The sequence below is a fragment of the Podarcis cretensis genome, assembly GCF_951804945.1.
Source record: "Podarcis cretensis genome assembly, chromosome: 16".
NCBI lineage: Eukaryota > Metazoa > Chordata > Lepidosauria > Squamata > Lacertidae > Podarcis > Podarcis cretensis.
The window spans coordinates 27,855,300-27,877,549 of record NC_137186.1 but is presented as its reverse complement, the minus strand read 5'-3'; the positions used below and the strand labels follow the sequence as shown (position 1 = coordinate 27,877,549).

At 47.5% G+C, this 22,250-nt stretch overlaps 1 protein-coding gene across 4 annotated transcripts in view; it reads right to left on the bottom strand.

Annotated features, from left to right (window-relative positions):
* The window catches only part of LIMK2 (LIM domain kinase 2), a 50,426-nt gene that overhangs the window by 22,130 nt on the left and 6,046 nt on the right, over positions 1-22,250 (bottom strand). Inside the window, exons 2-3 of one of the 4 annotated variants that reach the window (XM_079956736.1) lie at positions 21,008-21,107; positions 2,348-2,483 (exon numbers count right to left, since the gene is read on the bottom strand). In XM_079956736.1, coding sequence (XP_079812862.1) covers positions 2,348-2,483; positions 21,008-21,107 — 236 coding nt within the window. Of the gene's footprint in view, positions 1-2,347; positions 2,484-7,998; positions 8,368-21,007; positions 21,108-22,250 lie in introns of those variants that run through there. The other 3 variants (XM_079956737.1, XM_079956738.1, XM_079956739.1) reach the window with 3 other exon arrangements.

Sequence of the window (22,250 nt, the reverse complement as noted above, 5' to 3'; positions counted from 1 at the left end):
AAGACAGGCTGGTTGAAATGGCACAAGTTAAATGTGTGTAAGTTGGGATTGTACTGTAATAGCATATACTGTACATGAATACAGGACAGGTATTTGGGGCTGCGCTTCCCCTAGAATCCACTAGGGGTCTCAAAAAGCATTTTTTAAAATATGATCACAGCCTCTTGCTAGGGGAAATGAGCTGCTGGCCTGCAGTTTCCCCTACAGCAGTTGTCTTCAACCTTTCAAAACTCGGGACTCCTCCTTCAGCCCTAACATGAACTTGGGGACCTGTTTCTTAACTTTCTACAGCATCTCAGATTCAGAGCTAAGTGCTGTCTAGTCTAGCGGCCCTAATAAGCTTTAAATCAAGACATGGAGAGTTTCGCCTGCATTGAGAAGAAAGATACATTCACTTTGTTCTGAATAATTTTATATATTTATATTAATGTACTGCATTTATATCCTACCTTTTCCTCCATGGAGCTCAAGATGAAATCTGACTGATGCTTTAACCACTACACCACGCTGGCTCTCAGTCCCACACTTCAGTGCAGACTCACTCAACCTGGTGCCCTCCTGCCATTTTGGACTACGGTTCCCACCAGCCCCTGCATCATTCAGCCCAGAGACAATGCTCTACAACTCTGGCCCAATCCTGCGCACAGATATGTTCACACACACAGAGGTGAGTGTGAATGACAGGAAGTGTGTCCTTTCTGCCAGCAATGGATAATGCAGAACCAGCATACTGCAGTGGTGGTTAGAGGGTCAGACTGGTACCTGGGAGACCAGGGTTCAAATCTCCACTCAACCATGAAGCTCACTGGGTGACCTTGGGCCAGTCACTACAGTGGTACCTCAGGTTACATATGCTTCAGGTTACAGACTCCGCTAACCCAGAAATAGTACCTTGGGTTAAGAACTTTGCTTCAGGATGAGAACAGAAATCATGCTCCGGCGGCACGGCAGCAGCGGGAGGCCCCATTAGCTAAAGTGGTCTTCAGGTTAAGAACAGTTTCAGGTTAAGTACGAACCTCCAGAATGAATTAAGTATTTAACCCAAGGTACCACTGTATTTCTCAAGTCTAGCCTACCCTCAAAAGGCGTTGGGTACATGAAATGAGGAGCCGAAGTACCATGTGCATCACTTTGTGGGAACATAGAAACACTGAATCGTACACTTGGGAGGGACTCCAAGGGTCATCTAGTCCAACCCCCTGCAATGCAGAAATCTCAGCTAAAGCATCCATGGCAGATGGGATGTAAGTGTAAATAAATAAACTGACCATATCACACGACATAGGAAGCTGTTTTAGACTGATTCAGATTCTTGGCCCATCTAGCGCAGTATTGTCTACACTGACAGGCAGCATCTTTCCAGGGTTTCAGGTAAGGGACATTCCCAGCTGTACCTAGAGATGCTGCTGGGGACTGAACCTGGGACCTTCTGCATGCAAAGCAGGGTCTCTACCACTGAGCCATGGCTTCCCCTGGAAGTACCATGTACATCACCACAATTGTGTTCCTTGGATGAAGAGTGAGATATAAATGCAATAGCAATAACGGAACTGTTTGGAAGCAAAAAGAATGCTCCTTTGGGTTTTTTGCAAAAGGATACACCTCCCACTGAAAAAATCTTCCATTTGCCAAACCTGTTGAGAGGTTCAATATCGTATTACAAAGACAGGAGCCTGAGTCCCAAGAACAAAGGCGAAGTGCCTTATGGCATGCACAGCCTGGAGGCCCAACAGGAAACACTTTCGTCTTGTGCTCCGTCCCAAAACATTTCACAACAAAGCTGCTGCTCCTTCCTGCCAGGCCCTTCCCAGAAGACACACTTTGTGGGGGAGAATACAGCCTGATGTCATCATTAGGGCTTTGGATCCTAACCTTGCTCAGTCACTGTATTACAGAGTTGGAAGGGCCTCCAAGGGTCATCTAGTCCAACCCCCTGCACTACAGGAATCACAATTAAGGAATCCCTGGCAGATGGTCATCCAACCGAAAACCTCTAATGAAGGAAAGCCCACCGCCTTCTGAGGTAGTCCGTTCTGCTGTGGAACAGCTCTTCCAGTCAGCAAGTTCTTCCTAATGTTTAGTTGGAATATCCTTTCTTGTAATTTGAATCCACTGGTTTGGGGTCCTACCCTCTGAAGCAGCAAGAAACCAACACAGAGTAACTAGTGGAGGTTTGCAGTGGCTTCGGATGCTGAGTTTTCCCTATCCTGCATCATCATCATCATCATCATCATCATCATCATCATCATTTGTATAGCGCCCTATACCCACAGGTCTCGGGGTTGCTCACAACATAAAATTCTGGGGATGCTCAGAATGGGAAGCAGAAACAATGCCAAATCCTTACCATGACTGGCCCAGTCATCAGCAGAGAGCAGCCGTGGCAAGACTCGCCAAATTTCCTCCAGTAGTCCTTGTGGCAGTAGAGTTTCCCATCCTTTTCATAGTACCAGTTTGTGAGGAGGTCCTGGCACTCGGAGCAACTAGGAGGCAAAACAAAGGATGGGAGGTAAGACCTACATCTGTCCACTTGCAACCTGCCATGCTATGGAGTAAAGGGAAGTCCCTTTGGGGTGCGCTAGGCATGTCCAAAGTCCATTTCAGGGGCCTAATCCAGCCCACCGTTCAGCTTAATCCAGCCCATATGGCAGTTTATTTCCTGGGGTAAAATCCTAAAAAACCTCAACAACTTCAATCCTAAAAGAAGCTCAACAACTCCAACCCTAAAAAGTTTGGAGACCACCGCTCTATGCAGTAAGCAATGAATAAATGCAGTAAATAATACTAAGAGGCATTCAGCTTGCCCAGAGCAGACCCACTGAAATTAATGAGCCTGTCCATTAACTTCAGTGGGTCTACTCTGATCAGGTCCAGCACTTAATACCAACTAATGATAATACCAGTAAGAATATGGGTGGCCACTGCCTGACATACATACCTGTTTTTAAACCTAACATAATAGCTAAACTTTGCAATAGCTCTACCAACTTTCCATTTTTTAGTAAGACTTCCCTTTTCTCTATACACTAATACACTACTCAGCACAGAAATAAAAAGCCTGGAAGGAAGCCAGAAGTCTCCAGACAAACTTCCCGGACCCAACCTGGGGAACTCTGGCTGTTTTGGACTACGACTCCCATGAGCCCAATGCCAGCATGATCATATGGTGTGGGGGCAGATGGGAAGAGTGGCTCAGACCTGTGGAACACTGGAGGTGGAGGATGTTGTAGTCCAGAGCGGCTGGAGGGCACCAGGTTGTACAAAGGCTGTCCCAAAAGTGATCTGCGGATGGGTGGATGAATAGAAGGCACTCCTCTGAGGCCGGCAAGAAAGCAGCGTGGAGAAGGAAGCCTGAATGCTGAGGTGGTGGTCACTCTCCAGGACAAGAGGACGGCCTCTGACCCTCCCACTGCAAAACTCATGATGCTTGGACCATTATGAACATAGCACTAAAGCCAGGTGTCCATGCACACAGAACCAAGGTCCCTAGCCCATAGGGCCAGGAGGCAGGTCAGACTATAACTATCTGCCCAGTGATTTGTAATGCTATTTCTAAGGCAGGTGCATGTCTCTCTCCGACAATGGACACAACATCACCAGGCTCTGCATATCACCACCTCCCAGGTACGCAGCCTGAACTACTCTCTTGAAAACCCTCCAAGTCCTTCTCACAGGAGAGAGCAAGCTTCCTTTGCCCATCTGTTTCAGGACAATTGCTTCAAACTGTGTTTCATTTTCTGGTGGTACAAGGAGAAGGGATCCCAAATGATGACTGGGCTGTTGAACACTGCTTAGCATATACGAAAAGAAAGCAATTTTCACACCTCTGGAATTTACTCTCGGCAAGACGTAGAAATGGACACCCACTGAGATGGCTTTAAAAGAGGGCTAGACAAATTTCATGAAGAAGGATGCCTATAGCCAGCAGCCACAATGGTTATATGCGATGTTCACTGCTGGAGGCAGTATGTCTCTGAATACTAGTTGCTGGAAGCTACAGGAGAGGAACTTGCTGCTGTACTCAGGTCCTGTTTGGAGGCTTCCCACTGTGGCATCTGGGTGGCTGCTGTGCGGACAGAGGGGCACCCTTTGGCCTGATCCAACACTCTTCTTATGGAACCTCCAGGGCCAGAGGCATCTATCTAGATTCCTAGGTTCTTTGGGGTGTTTAGTCCCTTTGAGAAGAAGATGCTAGGCTATATGGTCTTCCTTTGGCCAGATTCTCCCAGGCCGCTGCTTACGGTCTTAAAGCAGCCTCCCCTAGGCTGAATAAGGAAGGGAGTGCTTAAGGTAAAAGTACAGGTACCCCTGCCCGTACGGGCCAGTCTTGACAGACTCTGGGGTTGTGCGCCCATCTCACTTAAGAGGCCAGGGGCCAGCGCTGTCCGGAGACACTTCCGGGTCACGTGGCCAGCGTGACATCGCTGCTCTGGCGAGCCAGAGCCGCACACGGAAACGCCGTTTACCTTCCCACTGGTAAGCGGTTCCTATTTATCTACTTGCACCCGGAGGTGCTTTCGAACTGCTAGGTTGGCAGGCGCTGGGACCGAGCAGCGGGAGCGCACCCCGCCGCAGGGATTCGAACCGCCGACCTTTCGATCGGCAAGCCCTAGGTGCTGAGGCTTTAACCCACAGCGCCTAATTACTAAGGTGTTTTTATACATAAGCCAGTGGGCCCTGCCCAACTTTTACCCAGATAAGCGAGCTAACCCTACTACAGAAACGCCGCCTCTCCAGCATGCAGCTGCGTGCCTGGAAGCATCAAATCTTGCCTCTCCTTCAGCTTCTAGCCTGTAACTTAAGTTGATAAGATTGACCTGGCAAGTGGGACCAATGAGCAAGGAGCTGCCTATCTGTACAGCGGCAAAAAGGATTTGGAATTGTTAAATAGCTGAGGATAGCCTTTGTGCCTGTCACTCTGGGAGAGGCAAGGTGCTCCACTCTTGGCACTGCACCAAATAAAACAACAGCAAGACTTGGGGAAAAAGAAAGCAAGTAGTTAAGATTCCTACTGGCCTGGATGGTTTGTCCAAAATACTTGCTCGTCAGCATGCAGCCAACCCCGGCAGAAATTCCAAGATTTAGCTACAGGTTCAGATGCTGGACCTCTGGGCAAGGTCTTGTTTGGGGTGACGCACATGCCATCAGTCACATTCCAAGTAGGAACACGCTTCCTGCAATGACCGGGCAACCATAAACTCTGCTCATCCCTCCACCCCACCCTCCTCCCTTTCTTTAGAAGTGGGGAAAGCAGCTGACAAGCTGGTCCTAGAGGTCTGGGTCAGCCACCCCCAACCTGGTGCCCTCCAGATGTTTTGCACAACTCCCGCCACTAGCCCCAGTCAGCAAGGTCATGTGGGACAACTACTTCCACCAACCCCAGTTAGCCAGGCTGAACAGGTGCTTTTTCCAGTATGTGCATTGAATTTCTATCTGGAGAGAGAGAGTTTTGGCTAGCCCTGTCGTTCAGGGCTCTCCCTACCACTTGTGGGCTCCAACAGGGCCACTATGCCTGCTGGTGCTTGCTCTAGCTCTGGGTGCCGAGCAGCCTCCTGAAGCTGCTTCAAGTTCTCCTCCAAACTGATGCTGGTACCCCTGGTTGTCACAGTATTAGGAATCCTCTTGGCTGCAGAGCACCCTGGGGGTTGTAGTTCAGGTCTGGCTGCTCAGCCTTTGCCCATCCTAAGTGCCATTCAGATGGCTCATACTACAACTCCCATCAGCCCCACCATAATACGGTTGTACTGGCTTAAGCTGATGGGAACTGTAGCCCGAAACACCTGGAGGGCACCAGGTTGGGGAAGGTTGCTCAGGACACCGGAAACCAAAGGAGGAGTTCCAGAGCAGCTCTTGTCCACTGAGCGAAATTCTAGACATTGCAATCTGCTTTGCCAAAGCTGGTTACCCTTCTGTGCTGCTTTATCTACAGAGGTTGCACGTTACAAATTCTAGGAAGCTGAGGAAAGTTGAAAGGGGCTGCTGCTGCTGCTGCTGCTGCAACACAATTCTGGGGGAAAGGTGAGGGGCTGAGGCGCGTTAAGAAAACCCGTCCCTTGCGACGTCACGGTAAACAAATCCAGGCAGGGCAAATTCACAGAAGTCCGCCCAGGCCTGCAGAAGCCCAGTGCACATTCCCAAGGCTGCTTCAGAATGTGAGTGAAATTCCGGCTCAGAAATAACAAGTGCTTTAGCTTCACACACAGCTATGCGCTGCATAGAATGACAGAGCTGGAAGGGATCCCAAGGGTCATCTATTCCAACCCCCTGCAATGCAGGAATCCTTTGCCCAATGTAAGGCTCGAACCCACAACCCTGTAAGAGTCTCATGCTCAACTGACTGGGCAGGATTATTTTTATGGGGCTGTTCCTAAGCGTTCAGAGCACACCGTGTGAGTATTTCCACAATCATGACAGTCACCATGTTAAGGCAGACCCTATTTCAGATGGGAATGAGGAGTGGCTCAGAAATGATAGCTTGCCTAAGTCCACACCCTCACTCAAGAAGCCCATGGCTAATGTTGGTTAAAAAAAAAAAATCTAAGTACTTGCTCTCTTGCAGATTACAAAGTCATAGGAAGTTGCCTTATCCCAAGTCAGACCATTGAACCATCTAGCTCAGTACTGTCCACACTGACTGGCAGCAGCTCTCCAGGATTTCAGGCAGGAATCTTTCCCACTTCTACATGCAGATGGAACCGGGGGCCGTTTGCCTGTGATGGAATAAATGCTTCTGAGTCTGTCCTGTGTCAGAAGCACATTCCTGAAGCAGCTGCAATTAAAGTGGGGGGAGGAGATGAGCAGGCACACAAGGGGAATGGGAGGCATATTCTAACAGACACTGGATAACTTTTATGCTAACTGTGTAAGGGCACGCGTGAGAAACTAATGCCCACCTGACTGCTCTGACCTGCAGAACTGGCACTGCTGCAGGTGCTCCATAGTATTTGTTCCAGGTCTGTAAGAAATGGATCCATTAGAACTCACTGTCTACTGACATCAGGCGGGTGCATTCCTTTAGGTGCCTGCTTAAAACGTTTTCATTCAGCAAACCCATCCAGACATGTCAGTATCTTGACTATTTGCTTTAATTATATTTTGAAAATTTCAAAATACCTATTTTTAACTTTGCTTTCCGTTGACCATTTTAATGTTTGTTTTATTTGTTTGCTTTTTTTGCAAACTGCTTAGGGGTTCTGTTTACAAATCAGGCGGCATTTAAATTGTTAGGTGAATAAAATGAAACAAATAAAGTAACACACACACACACACTTCACAGGGAGGGATCAAGTCCTAAAAGCAGATTCCCCAAGTTCTTCCTAATCATTTGCATGTCTGCCTTGTGGCACCCTATTTTTTTAATGAGATTCCAACACAATTTACCCGCCTCACCACTAGCCACAAGTTTCACTCGCTTCCTGGAGGAGAACAAACCCCTCAAGGTGGGAGTTAAGGGCTTGGCGCCTGGTGCTCACTTGAAAGACAGGCTTAAAACAAGCAATAATCCAGGAGGCGAGGGGGCTGCTTTGGAAACGAAAGAGGTTTATGGAAACCCGGCTCAAAAGCTATACAGTACTCAGCTCATCCACGCATCTGAAATCCGATAGGTACGGCACCAGCTTGAATCCCTCCTACAGTCTCTGAGTTAAACTGGCCCCAAGTCACCCAGCGAACTTTATGGCCACAAGGTCTCTGTTAGACAACTCCTGCCATCATTTAACACACCACACCAGCAAACAAGACGTGAGGCTTCAGGTGCTGTAGGTTGAAACACAACACACCCACCCACCCAAATGAACCTGCAAACACTGCTAGCAACCTATCACGTCTCACCCCACCTTAAGCGGGTAAGAAAGCATACAGACTGTGCCCTCCTACTTGAAAGATTTCTACCAGGCAGGTAGGTTACTGGGTAGAAACACACCTAACAGCCTAGGAGTGGGGCGAGGAGTGGTGGAAAGGAAGCTGCCCCCCACCGCCCACATACTGAGCATGGCTTACCGAAAGGGCTCCTTTGGAAGGAAGGAAGGTGGAGCAGACAAGTAGCTTCCCATCTCCGGAGTGCTGGCTAGACCAGCTCAGATGCAAACCTGTTTGACGGCTTCTACCATGCAGCCAAGACAGCCATGGAAAAGGGTTCACTTTGCCTCCTGCCGATTCGGGTGCCTCGCTGCTGCTGCTAGCACAGGGGAGTGCCAGGTCCTGGGCGGGTTGCTCTCCGCTGGGATTCCCCTGGCTCTCATGGTCGCAAGGGGAGCAGCAGCCTTAGGAGGAGGCTGTTTCAACTGGGAGCCCCTCAAGGGAGAGCAGTGTCATTAGCCTTGTGCCCGCCCAAGGCTAGAGCAGTTGTTGTCATGCTTCCTCCTCCTCCTCCTCCTCCAGTTCTAGCCCAAGGGTAGAGGGTGGAGGGAACAGGAGGAGGAGCTCCTCTTTTCAGGAGTGAGGTGGATAGTTAACATGATTAGCAGGGGATAACAAGGACTCATTTACAAAAGGTGGAATCTACGGACCTGCAAGGCACAAACCTCCCTCCTCCGCAAAAAACAATCAACCCACCACAGCAGGATCCACAACCCACCACAAGTTGCAGGATCGAGCCAGTAATGAGAGCTCACTGTCAAGTTGACTCTGTGGTGGCGATGGTGGCTCCTCAACACCATCTTCACCTTTCCCAGCCAAGGAAACGGGACATAACCCTCAGTAAAGGTAAAGGTAAAGGGGTAAAGGGACCCCTGACCATTAGGTCCAGTCGTGGACGACTCTGGGGTTGCGGTGCTCATCTTGCTTTATTGGCCGAGGGACCTGGCGTACAGCTTCCGGGTCCTGTGGCCAGTATGACTAAGCCGCTTCTGGCGAACCAGAGCAGCGCACGGAAAAGCCGTTTACCTTCCCGCCGGAGTGGTACCTATTTATCTACTTGCACTTCATGCTTTCGAACTGCTAGGTTGGCAGGAGCTGGGACCGAACAACGGGAGCTCACCCCGTCACGGGGATTCAAACTGCTCTGTGGTTTAACCCATAGTGCCACCCACATCCCTCAGTAGCATGCTCCAAAAGGTTTGACAGAGGCATAGCTTCCGGGTTGGCGCCATCGCCGAATGGCGGACTCCCTCCAAGTTCCGGAGGGAGCCTGCTCGGCAGGGGCTGGGTTCTACCGCGCCGGCGACGCGGGGACCCTCAAAAACCATGGGCGCTGAAACCCATGGGCATGGTGACTCGGCAGGCACCGTTTGCGTCCCCCCCGACCCGCGAAGGAGCCTTTTTAAAGGCTGCGGAGCGGGTGACGGGGGGGGGGGTGCTGTGAGTCCTCCGCTTCCCCTGCCGAGCGAAGCCGCATGCCATTCGACGGAGAGCGCTGACTTCTTCCATTGAAAATTTGGACTTTAAAAGAATAACCCGTGAGTAATTGGAACTTGGATTAAAAAAGGGGAAAAATTCTTTTTAAATTCGGAGCGAGCGGGGGAGGTGCAAAAAGGAAGTCAGCCTCCCCCCTGTCGTAGAGGAGCTAAAGCAAAGGATTTGACAACTAAGATCGAGTGCAACCTTTTTTTGATAAAATTATTAACTTCGCAATGGAAAATTATAAGACTGGGCTGGAGGAGAAAAGTGGAATGTGAATTAAAAGGCAACCCCCCCCGGAAACCCCGGGAGCGATCCGTAAGAGCGCCGGGAGAGGAGAAATAGAGGTTTTGACAGCTGTCAAAGGAGCTGTCAAAGCGGAAGAACAAAAAGAGAACTTTGTTACGAGGACTTTGCTGGTCACATTTGTTACAAATTGGATATAAATTGTTTAAAACAAGGAATAATAAATTACTTTGACTGTTGGGTGTGATCGGGAAGGAAACTGAGCTACTATAATCCCTCTAGAGGAGCTGTGGGACACTACAAGTATTGTTGGCATCAAATTTGAATAGGACTTTTTATCTCCTGGGAAACTGCAGAAATGGAACACTATTTTGTCTACAGAGGTCTACACACTAAAGGAGACAATAGATTTATCTATTGAAGAATGGAAGGGACTTGACGTAATGTTTTGTTCCTGAATAACAAAGCCTCTGCAGAGGAATTAGAAGCTTTTTGGAATTAGAACATTTGTGCAGGAGAGCAGGGGGAAAAAAAGAGGAGGAGAGAGAACAACAAGAACAACAAGAATAACAAGAACTGGACAAAGTTGGAAGATAGACTCCTTCCAAGATTGGACATGTGAAATCAAAGATGACCAAAAGACGGCAAAGACTAATAAAAAGACGGCAAAGCGGACTGGTGAAGGACTGTGGTTTAGATGTGGGAGCTCCAGGATGACAGTAGATATTGACGGACATTGGGAACGCAACCGGGAAAGGGGGGAGGGAAATTTGGAATCCAAAGGGTGTTAAATTACATTTTATTCTTTTTTCTATTTTTCTGTTTATTTTAATCTGTATTGCATATTAAAGAGGGGAACTCGTGGAAGGGAACAGGTCGATTTTAGGGGATGGGAAAATATTTTTTAAATTGGGTCAATGATAAATAATTTTAAAATTTGGGGTAAGAATTTGTTGAATCTATTTGAAAGAATTGGAATACAAGAGGGGGAGGGGAGGGGAAGTCCTGGAAGGATGCCAATGAAAATTAGGTTTTAAATTTGGATGTTTTTCTTTTTCTGTTATATTTGAAAATCTTTAATAAATATTATTTAAAAAAAACAAACAAAAGGTTTGACAGAGGCTTGCAAGACACACCTACACCATATATTTAAAGCATATGGTTTCCCCACAAGAATCCTGGGAGTTGTAGTTTGTTAAGGGTGCAGCTCAGTGTGGGGGCAAACGGCAGCTCCCAGGATTCTTGGTGGGGAGGACCCACATGCCTCACATGAGCACTGAATGGTTGGTGTGGATGTGACCAATCACTTTTGCCACTGAATACCATGGCTAATGCAGAGCAGCCAAAGGAGGTGTCCGGACACCACCTGCCTCAACTTTGATGCTACGACTTTCACTTCTTATGGCTTGAGGAGGTGGACAGGATGCTGACCAACAAGTGCCAGCCTTGTCCCTTTTGATTTATTGCATGTAGCAGGAGCCAGCTGAGCTTCAGAGATGTTAAAATGCCCGTCTGGGAAAGTGTGTGGTGGGGGTGGGGTCCCAGCTGTGACATGCCTGCTCCTAAGGAGATCTGCCTCAGACACAGAAGAGGTGAACAGTTATCACTTAGCAGATAAAATTTCCTTCCCAGGCCAGGAGCTCTGGGAGTGGTTGCCAACACTTTATGATTTCCTGGATCCATTTCAAGTGGAGATTTAGGCTTGGTTTGGGCGCAGGAGCTGCCTCGGTTGCCCTTTGCTGGAAGACCAGAGGCATTAACACTCCTTGACCTCTCTGATACCATCCACCATAGTTATCTTCTGGAAAAGGTTATGAATCATGGGGTTGGAGGAGCAGGGAAACAGGTTCTGTATATTTCCCCTCCTTATCTGAACGTCCGATCCCAGGTGATAACAATGGAGGATTTCTGCTGAACTTTTGGACATTTATGCTTGGGGACCCACAGGGTTGTGGGTTCAAGCTGCACGTTGGGTAAAGGTTCCCGGCACTGCAGGGGACTGGACTAGATGATCATCATGATCCCTTCCAGCTCTACGATTCTACACTGTGAGATAGGTTAGGATTTGCATTAGTGACTGGCCCAGCGTCACACAGTGAGCTTCACATGACTGCATGGAAGTTTGAACCCTGATCTTCCGGGTCCTAGTCCAACACTAACCACAGCACCACACTGGATCTCAAGGACCCTGCTTCCCACATTCACCCGCTGGTGACGTCTGGGAAGCCCACAATCGGGGCTTGAATGTCCTCCTGTCGTTCCCTAGCAAACCATAGCTCAATCCCCTTACACAGATTTTAGCGCTGGGAGGGAGAGAAAGATCAATCAGGTATGCTTCTCAAAGCTGCCTCGTCTTGCAAAGTTTCCAGGGAACAGAGGGAGAGAACTAACCAAGGCTAGTGCTATGCCAGGTTTTTTTCTTTTTTAAAAATCGTACAAACCTTCAAGTTCAAGCATTCTTCTTCGTTAGCCAAAAAGGAAAGGCAACTGGGAAAGCATATCTAGTTGTGAATGCAGTTATGTCACCACCCATGCCTGTGAACATTTCTCTTCTGATGGTGCTTCAACAAGGGAGCCCCAGGCTCAAATGCCATGAAGCCCACAGAATGGCCTTGGGCAAGCTGACAGCTCTCAGTCTTGCAACCTGCCTCAGACAGGATGCAAGGATAAAAGAGATACATTGCAACATCCCTCAAGTCCTTGGGACAGGGCAAGGCAGAAAAATCTAAATGTGTGTTTTATAAAAACTAAATCTGTATACTGCTTCCTTGATTTAAAATTATTTAAGTGATTTACAAAGGATTATGTATGTTCCCCAGTGCTCTGACCCGTTGTGCATTACATTATGTTATTCCCCAGAAAATGTTGCCTTGTTGAATATACAGTGGTACCTCGGGTTAAGTACTTAATTCGTTCCGGAGGTCTGTACTTAACCTGAAACTGTTCTTAACCTGAAGCACCACTTTAGCTAATGGGGCCTCCTGCTGCCGCTGCGCCGCCTGAGCACAATTTCTGTACTCATCCTGAAGCAAAGTTCTAAACCTGAGGTAATATTTCTGGGTTAGCGGAGTCTGTAATCTGAAGCGTATGTAACCCGAGGTAACACTGTAAAGGACAATGAGTTCTAGTTTAACCCCATTGCTTTTCATATTTGACAAGGCAACATTTGGGTGCCCAAGATGGAAAAGCCAAACAGTATCTCGAGGTGACACGGGCTATGATGTACCAGGAATTTCTCCTGTGCAAGCCCCCCCCTGAAATCATCGTTGCCATTGTTTTCATTCATTTCAGTGGAGCCTGCACAGAAGAACTTTCTGCTGGGGTTGCTTCTGCCTGCTGCACTCTGGCACCCAAAGCCTGCTGCTGCAGAGTCTGTTGACACATTAGGGCTATGAAGTTGAAATCCAGATGCTGCAGATTTTTTAAGAGGTTTCCTTTCAGGATAAGGGTAGGCTTGGCGGCAGAGAACAGAAGCACATTAGGTGCTGGGTTGACACCTGTGGCTAAAGTTTCCTAAGAAATGGAGTTGAATTGCAAGGCATGTGTGTGTGCGCACACACGACAGCCAGCCACATTTATGGAAAAATAACCTCCGTAAATTGCCAGGATCTTCCACTTAGCTGGGCTTTTAAGCCGGCTGTAAAGTGCAGAGTCAGTGACACCAGGGTCATAAATCCTGACACAGTCCATCTGTTTCAGGAAGAGGTAGTCTTTCCTCCTGACCATTTGCACAGAGCTCCACTGGAAACAGAAACAATGCAGTGAGTTTGCGTCTAGGAATGCACTCCTCTTTTCCATGCCCTCCTCATATCCCAGCCCCTTTTGGATTATTAGTTCCATACCATGAACAAAAACTGCCACGGAATAATTGGCAAGTCCCTTATTGGCTTCACATCCTCAACTTTTTTGGGGTGGGGGGAGTAGGCAGGACAAAGAAAGAACAACACAGAGTATTTGCCCCAGTGTTTGATTTCATGAACTGAAATTTGCCCCCACTTGATCTAAAAAGATCCATATAGGTAATCCTCAAATCTAAATTTATGATGTCCTGCCGTGTGATTAACAGCAAACAGCACTTCTGCATGAGAGGCCAACTTGCAAGAGCCCAGCGTGAAAACTATAAGAAACGAAGACAGCTAAAAGCCCTGCTAAGAGATTCCATTTGGAGTGTTGGCTTCATGAGATTCTCTATAAACAGGAAATATATTTATCATAAAACTTGATCTGCTTTTGAAGGGAGACCTGCAAAGCAGCTTCCATACACAAATTTGCACACACAGCAGGAAGCAAGGAAGATAACACTTCATTGCCTAATAAAGAACAAATAATCAATTTAGTGTGATTCAACATGTACTACTTTGCCTTTTTTTAGGTGCCATAAGCTCTTCGTTGTTTAGACATTGATTAGTACACTGCTTATAGATCTTCTAACATTTCTGAGCCACTTCCAGAAAGATTAAGCTTTACCAACGTAAAGCTAAGAAGCTTCTACAGGTGTCATTTCAAGGTCCCTTTGCCTCCAAACACTTATCGTTGCTTCATAAGGTGCTCAGATTATCATCAGTTAAATAAACTCACTTTTAAATCATTGGGTCTTGCATAGGGTCTTACATTTCTGCTCTCAGGCTCTTTTCTCATGACTGGATGAGTGCAAAGCTGGCATACATTTGCTTCCCATTTGTTCTGCATTATCTGCACAACTCCCTTTAGGTTGTGTTTCTCTCACAGGGATGAAGCCCTAAAGGGAGTTGTGCATACTTTAAAAGCACCCCCCTCCCCAAGAATCCTGGGAATTGTAGTTTGTTAAGGGTGTTGCAAATTGCAGTTGTGTTAGCAATAAACTACAGCTCCCGTGATTTATTTTTTTTGCTGGGAGGGGAATGCGTTTTAAGTGTGCTTTAAATGTATGGTGTTTACACAGCCAAAACATATTAAAAGAAGCAAGAAAAATGTACACGGAAACAGTGGTTCTTCTCCTGGGGAACCTGTTCATTGTCGCTGTGATTCCTTGGTTAAGCATGGCTTCAGCCTGCAGCCCTGTGAGCTTAGTGAACATAGAAAGTTGCCTTACATGGAGACAGAACCTTGGTCCATCTAGCTCTGACCGGCAGTGGCTCTCCAGGGTTTCAAGATAGAGTTCTCTCAATCTTGGGGATTGAATCTGGGACTTTCTGCATGGTCTACCACTGAGCTATGGCCCTTCCAGCAAACTCATTGCAGCTCATTTCAGGGAGGGACAACACTATTTGACAGCACAGAACTCCAGCACGGTAGAGATCCTGCACCTTTGGTTTAAGAAGCTGGAAACACTAGCAAGGCCTTTCCCCCTCAATTCCTGCCCCAAGGTTTGGTGATTATACTAGCTGAGGCAGTTCCTGCACTTGAATGCACAGCTAGCCAAGCAGCTAAGGATGGGGAGCCAAGGGCAGTCCGGAATGTGCCCCTAAGCTATTGCCATTGTGTTGCGAAGAGCCGAAAAATGCAAAGACCACCTCCAGATGCCTCAGGAGAAGAGAGACCCCAGGCACATTCCTTGCAGTTCCTTTGGTGACACATTAGCTGTTGCCCAAGGAACAGGCTAGACTGAACCCTACCCTTCTCTCACAAGAGAAAAGCTTCTGTACGTACAAATTCTTTTGCGTGTGTCTGGAGAGGATGGGGGGGGGTATCAACATTATTTATTTATATATATTTAATAGCACTCACTAATAAAAAAGAAAGAAATCTCCAAGCAGTTTACGTAATATATAACGATAATTCAAAAACCAATATAAACATTCACATTAAAATAGTTTAAGGGTGCTGGGATCTGTAGCTCTTTGAGGGGTAAAATGCAATGCCCAGGGTTGTTAAGGGAAGGGGTATGTGCAAAAAGACAAATCCTTTTAAAAGAAACAGAAACAATGATCAGCGAAAGAGCATAGGAATAATTAAATTCCTATGGAGCATGGATGCGTGACCCATTAAACTGAGGCAGGGGCTATTTGACAGGAAAGGGAGGCAGAAGCAGAGATTTTTTTCCAGGCAGGAGACATTTTTGAAGTCAGCGTTCACCCCACTGCTGCCAGACACACACACCCCTGCTATATTCATGGCAAAGACGATAGATTTGACTGTTGTGGCGAGAACAACTGTGAAGGGAACAGCAGAATAAACCAGTGGACTGGCGCCCCACAAGCTAGCTTGACCAGTCCTACCCAAAGCGGCAGACATGGCAGGCAACAATGCCACCCCCTAATAGTAATAATAATAATAATAATAATAATAATAATAATAATAGCAGGTCTTCACACACACTCATGGCAGGGGCAGAGCTGGTCAGGAAACCGACAGCAGACTATCAGGGAAGTGCAACAAGAGCCAAGCCCTCCAGAGCACCACAGGTTAAAACCGTAAATAAGATCACCCCAGAGGCCAAGCTGGCGGCAGCCAGGAGCTCTGCACCCGCTTGCATTGTTAAAGAGAAGAATGCACGCACCAGGAAGTTCAGCTTTTGAAGTGAGCGATTATGAGCAATTACCCCATTATTAAAAAAAAATAAATCACATCCCAACACAGGCAGGAAGCATCTCACGTGGGACACCCGGGGCTTATCTTGAAAGGGTGTCAAGCCGACAGGGCCCACCTGCCCCAGAAGACAAAGGCAGAGAAAAGATTGTAAGGCAGAGCGACCCAGTTTGCTGTATCTCAGCTTCAGCCTTACCCAAGCTGGTGCCCTCCAGATGTGTTGGACTACAGCTCCCATCAGACCTAACCTGACCTGTGATTGCCAAGGTGGGTGGGCATTGGGAGTCAGAAATATCCTGAGGGTGCCAGATAGAATCATCACATTGTGGAGTTTGAAGGCACCCCCAAGGGCAGGCTTCCTCAAACTCAGCCCTCCAGATGTTTTTGGCCTACAACTCCCATGATTCCTAGCTAGCAGTACCAGTGGTCAGGGATGATGGGAATTGTAGTTTCAAAACATCTGGAGGGCTGAGTTTGAGGAAGCCTGCCCAAGGACAATCTAGTCCAACACCCTACAATGCAGGATTTGCAGCTAAAGAACCCCAGACAGATGGTCATTCAACCTCCACGTAAAAACCTCAAATCAAGGAGATTTGGGACAGCTGCCAAACAGAGAGTGCAGAATAGAGTGAGTGGACCCCTCCCCAAATCTGCTTTTTCAGTCTAAAGTTATTTTTCCTTCCATCAGGAACTAGTTCTGGGCATGGCATCCTACTAAGAGCAGGCAGGGTTACAACTTCTCCTCCTTATGCACCCCCAACCTATCTCACACCACAGAAGTTCAGTTGCAGCCTAATCACACTGAGTTTGGCTCTCAGCACCTCAGCAAAACAGACCTTCTCCTGCTCCTCCACCTGCAAGCGGCTCATGAGCGCTCGCTTGTTAGCACAGCTCATGGGGACACAGGGGCGCTGCCACTTGGCAACCGCTCCTAGGAGGCACACCCAACAGATTATTAGCTTGCAGGAGTTCCAATCTCTCCCCGGGGGCACATCAGGTGGAGCTCCCTGTAGCAGCCAGAAGCAGTCAAAGAGGGAACGAGGGGAGAGGCAAGTTTTCTTCTGCTGCCTTACATTCCAAGGCTCTGTACAGATACCGCACAAAGTGTTACGCCGCAGTTAAGTAAACCACAGCTTGCAGCGTTGAGTGTGAACCCTGCCTGGCAGGTTAACTATGGTCTGCCTGCTGACAACAAACCATGGTCCAAATTCATAGAATCATAGAATTGTCTTTATCCTCAGACCAGCCTTCCCCAACCTGGTGCCCTCCTCCAGATGTTTTGGACTACAGTTCTGATCACCCCCAGGTAGCATGGCTGTATGATGCTGGGGCCAATGGGTCTTGGGAGTCCTGAACATCTGGAAGCTGTCAGGATGTGGAAGGTTGCCGTAGGCGGATTCACACACCACAGAGGTCTGGCCCCAAGTGGCACAAACAATGTGCAGGGCAGCCCTCTGGAACAGAGCTAAGAAGCCTGGCAGAAGGGGCAGCTAACATATGAGTGTGATTCCGCGCCAGGCCAAGAAGTCAGCTCCAGGAAGCCTGTCAACAGCCTCCACTTGAGTTGCCGGAACTTGCAGCTACTAGCTGCCAAAGGCTTTCCACTGCCAGCAGCAGCCTCTTAAAAGTTTGGCACGGGAATGTTCAAAGCAAGCAAGAAGCATAGAGAAGGAGGGAGGGAAAGGGGGAATCCATGTGCTAAAACAAACAACCACCCATTCGCCACTCTCCTCCAAGCAAAGAAAAGGGTTGTACTTTTGCTTTCCGGGATGGGGAACATTTTCTCTGTTGCAACTGTTGAACACAAACTGTGAAGTGCCCTGAGTCCTTTTCAGAGAATAAAAAGGAAAGCAGAGATTGCAGCTGGCAGTGGGATGTTGTCTAACTGCAGGGCACACGGATCCCTGGGCTCGAGTACTTGGCAGGGATTTTTCTTTTCCCGACACAACCAGGTCTTCTTCTTTTGCAGAGTGCGTTAGAACTCGATGCAACCATAAGGAAGTCAAGGACAGGCGGAATTGAGTCATTTCCACTCAAAGGACATGAGGAGTGTCCCCTGCAGCGGCTACAGCAACTGCAAAGCCCTCCCAAGGGCTCCTTCGGCTACACATAAAGGACAAAGCAGTCCAGACAGTTGGAAAGGAGGACTGCCATTTTTTCCTCCCTCTCTTGCAACACTGGAAGTTGTGGGGATTCAATGAAGTTGTAAGATTCAGGACAGATAAAAGAAAGAACTTCTGCACGCAAAGCATGGTTAAAACTATGAAAACTGCTCTCGTAGGAGGGAGTGATGTCTTTAAAAGAGGATTGGACAAATTCATGGAGGATAAGACTACCAATGGCTATTAGCCACAGGGACTATGCTCTGCCTTCACAATCATTATACAGCACCTAGGTGCTTTGTAAAATAAATATTACTGCAGAAAATATCATTTCAACCACTGGCCCAAAGAGGAGGAAGTCAAGCCAGCCTGTTTAGCTCCAAGGGTTTGGAGATCCTAGCATCCATCACACCACCAGTTGCAAATAAAGTTAATCTATTATAAATGTACAACTCCCTGAATGTTAGGGATCACGTACCCTTATATGCCAGCTTAATCACTGAGATCATCTGCCGGAGCATTGCTGATCATGTCCCAAGCTAGAAAGGCTCATTTAACAGCAAGAAGAAATCAAGCCTTTAGTGTCAGAGACCCAGCTCTATCAATAGAGATTAAGCAGGCACCTTCTCCTTCATAATCCTTACATCTCTGCTGGAAATTTTTCAGTGTTGCCAGGCTTATGTTGGTAATTAAGAAAATATATATCTTTAGTAACTAGTTATGGGTGGTATGATACATAGGTCACAAGTCCATCATTTATTTAGCCCATAGCACAATCTGGGCTGCTCATCACATCTCTGCTCTCACAGGCTCCCATGTGAAGACGACTACACACCCACCAACTGGAGAAGGGGCTACGGCTGCTTTCAGCCTTCCAATTTACAGTTACACAAGGGCACTTTAACATCACCCTCACAATAGGAAACCTTAGAGGTGCAAAAGGCAAAAGCAGATGGGGGAGGGAAAGCGCATACCAGTGCCTGACTCATAAGCAAACACAGATATAGTTCCTTTCAACATTAGCCATTTTTGCTCACTGTAGCTGGAAAGTCGTGAGAGCAGTAGCACCACAAATGCATTTCAGGAGAATTCAACAGTTTGCTTTTTCACCTTCTCAGAGATGTGTAGCGTTTCAATTTCTCCAATAATTTACATTTCTGGTGTTCAGAAGGTCCATCGTCCTTTCCAGCTTGGAGCAGAACAGGGAAGCATTGCAACTTCCAAAGCTCAATAAAACTGTTGTCACCACCCTCTTCCCAGCTCCAAGCTGAAAAGGAAGGTGGGGCTCCCCAGAGGGTGACAGCAGCATTCACCAGGGTGAGCAGAAGGTGGAGAACAAGCTACCAAATTATTGCTGGTTTTGCCAGAACAGCAAGGAACAGTTTGGTCAGCCCACTGTCCGTACCTGAGTGGTCAGCAAGCTGCATTTAGTTTCATTTTTAATATTTTAATATTTTGACCACACTTTTCTATTAAATCAAAGTGGCTTACAATGATGCAAAAATACAAAAAAGCAAAAAAGAAGATAAAAGCACAAACTCAATTAATAACATAATTAAATCACAGTAAACACTTAAAAAAAAGCAAGCAGATGGGACAGGGGAAGCAGAATAAATATGCATAAATCCACAGATCAGGTCTTAAAGGAAACTCAAAAAGAGAAATGTTTTCTCCTAGAGGGGAAAACAGGGAGGACGGGCCACCCAAACTCTCCTGTAGGCAGGACCCAGAAGTCATCTACTGCTTCTAAACTTCTGTAACAGTTTCCAGAGAGGTTGCAGCAAAAAGAACAAAGTGTCTAGCAGCCCCTTAAAGATGAAGGGAATGTACCGTATTTTTCGCCCTATAAGACGCACTTTTTCCCCTCCAAAAATGAAGGGGAAATGTGTGTGCGTCCTATGGGGCGAATGCAGGCTTTCGCTGAAGCCTGGAGAGCGAGAGGGGTCGGTGCGCACCGACCCCTCTCGCTCTCCAGGCTTCGCGGACCTCTCCTCAAGCAGCGGGAGCGCTCCCGCTGCTTGCGGAGAGTTGCCTGCATGCCGAAGCCTGCGCGTGCTGAGATCAGCGCGTCCAGGCTTCGCGGACCTCTCCGCAAGCAGCGGGAGCCAGCGCTGGGCTCCCACGGCTTGCAGAGAGCTGCCTGTTTGGGGGCTGGGGTCGGGGGAAGCTCGGGCCTCCCCCACCCCAGCCCCGCGCCTGGGGGGAAAATAATTTTTTCCCCTTTATTTCCCCCCAAAAAAACTAGGTGCGCCTTATGGGACGGTGCGTCCTATAGGGCGAAAAATACGGTAGTCAGACTCTGGACTCATTCACACCATACTTTTAAAGCACCGTGTTACCACTTAAAAAAATTATGACTTCTCCCAAAGCATTCTGGGAGCTATAGTTTGTTCAGGGTGCTGAGAGTTGTTAAGAGATTCCCATTCCCCTCCCAGAACTACAATTCCCAGAGTTTCCTGGGAAGAGGGATTGTTAAACCACTCTAGGATTTAATTGTAGCTCAGTGGGGGACGGATGGACGGACAGGGGTCTCCTAACAATTCTCAGCACTCTTAACAGCAGTTGCCAGGATTCTTTGGGGAAGCCATTATTGTTTAAAGTGGTATCATAGTGCTTTAAATGTAGGGTGTGACTGTGGCCTCTGTCCTAAAGTCAATGGACTTTTTGACTAATTGAAGTTCAAGCATGGCTTAGCTGGATACAACCCAAACACCTTTATCATGGGCATAATCTTTCATGGAATCAAGCCCACCCATGCTGAGAAAGTAGGGTCAGGCTCCCAAGAAAGGCAAGGTTCCAGGGTTGAGTTCACCTACCGGAAACAGGAAATGTGCCATGCCTCATTAACAGTCCTGTAGAGTCGCTGGCCGGCTGCAATGCTGTCCCCACATCCCAGGCACCGCCACTCCTCTTCACCTAGGCACAAGGGGCAAAGACATATTAAGGACATAAGTTGGGGGAAGAAAAGGCTATGCTGCCCATCAAGTCCAGTGCCCTGCTTCCCACAGTCGCTGGCCAGATGCCCACAAGCAGGGCATAAAGGCCTGCTCCTATTCTTGGCTCCCTGGCAGCTGGCCTTCTGACACATAGTGCATCTGAAGCTGGAGGTTCCATAGATATTTATTTACATTATTTGCCATGACACATGACCAAGGAAGTCTCAAAGCAACAGAGAGTAAAATACCAAAACACAATGCACAGCAAACATATCCATTAAAACTATAGTGCACACTGAAAGTGTTCTATCTATAATAGTCTGCTATAAAACAAGAACATGGTTGTTTTATAGATGCTCAGATGACTGGGAGAATGAAAACACCTTCACCTAGACCCCAAAAGACAACTGTATAGGTGCTAGGCACGTTTTATTGGAGAGGGCGCTCCACAAGTGGTGCAGGCCCATTGAAAAGACCCATTCTCTTCTTCCCAGTGTCCAAACTTCTCTTGGAAGGGGACATGCAGAGAAGTACCTCATAGCCTCCACTGACAGCTTCCTCCTCCCTGAATTTGACTAGCCCCATCATAAACCATCTAAGCCACTAGCCATCAACGCATCCTGTGGCAGTATCATAAAGCCAGGTAAAAGCAAAATTCAAAGTACAGAGGTCCCCCAGTGGTGTTTGCTAGGGAATAATTATTATTATTATTATTATTATTATTATTATTATTATTTTTATTTATACCCCGCCCTCCCCAGCCAAGGCCGGGCTCAAAGCGGCTTACAAGCAATAATAAAAACAAGATGAATGATTACAACTTAAAAACAAAAATAAAATACAACATTAAAATAATGGAACATTAAAATATTAAAATGTAGCCTCATCGCAGGAGGAGAAGGAAAAGAAAAAAAAAAGAGAGGGAGGGAATCAAATTGGCTCCAAGCCAAAGGCCAGGCGGAACAACTCTGTCTTACAGGCCCAGCGGAAAGAAATCAGATCCTGCAGGGCCCTGGTCTCATGAGGCAGAGCGTTCCACCAGGCCGGAGCCAGAGTTGAAAATGCCCTGGCTCTGGTTGAGGCTAATCTAACTTCCTTAGGGCCAGAGACCACTAGGGTGTTG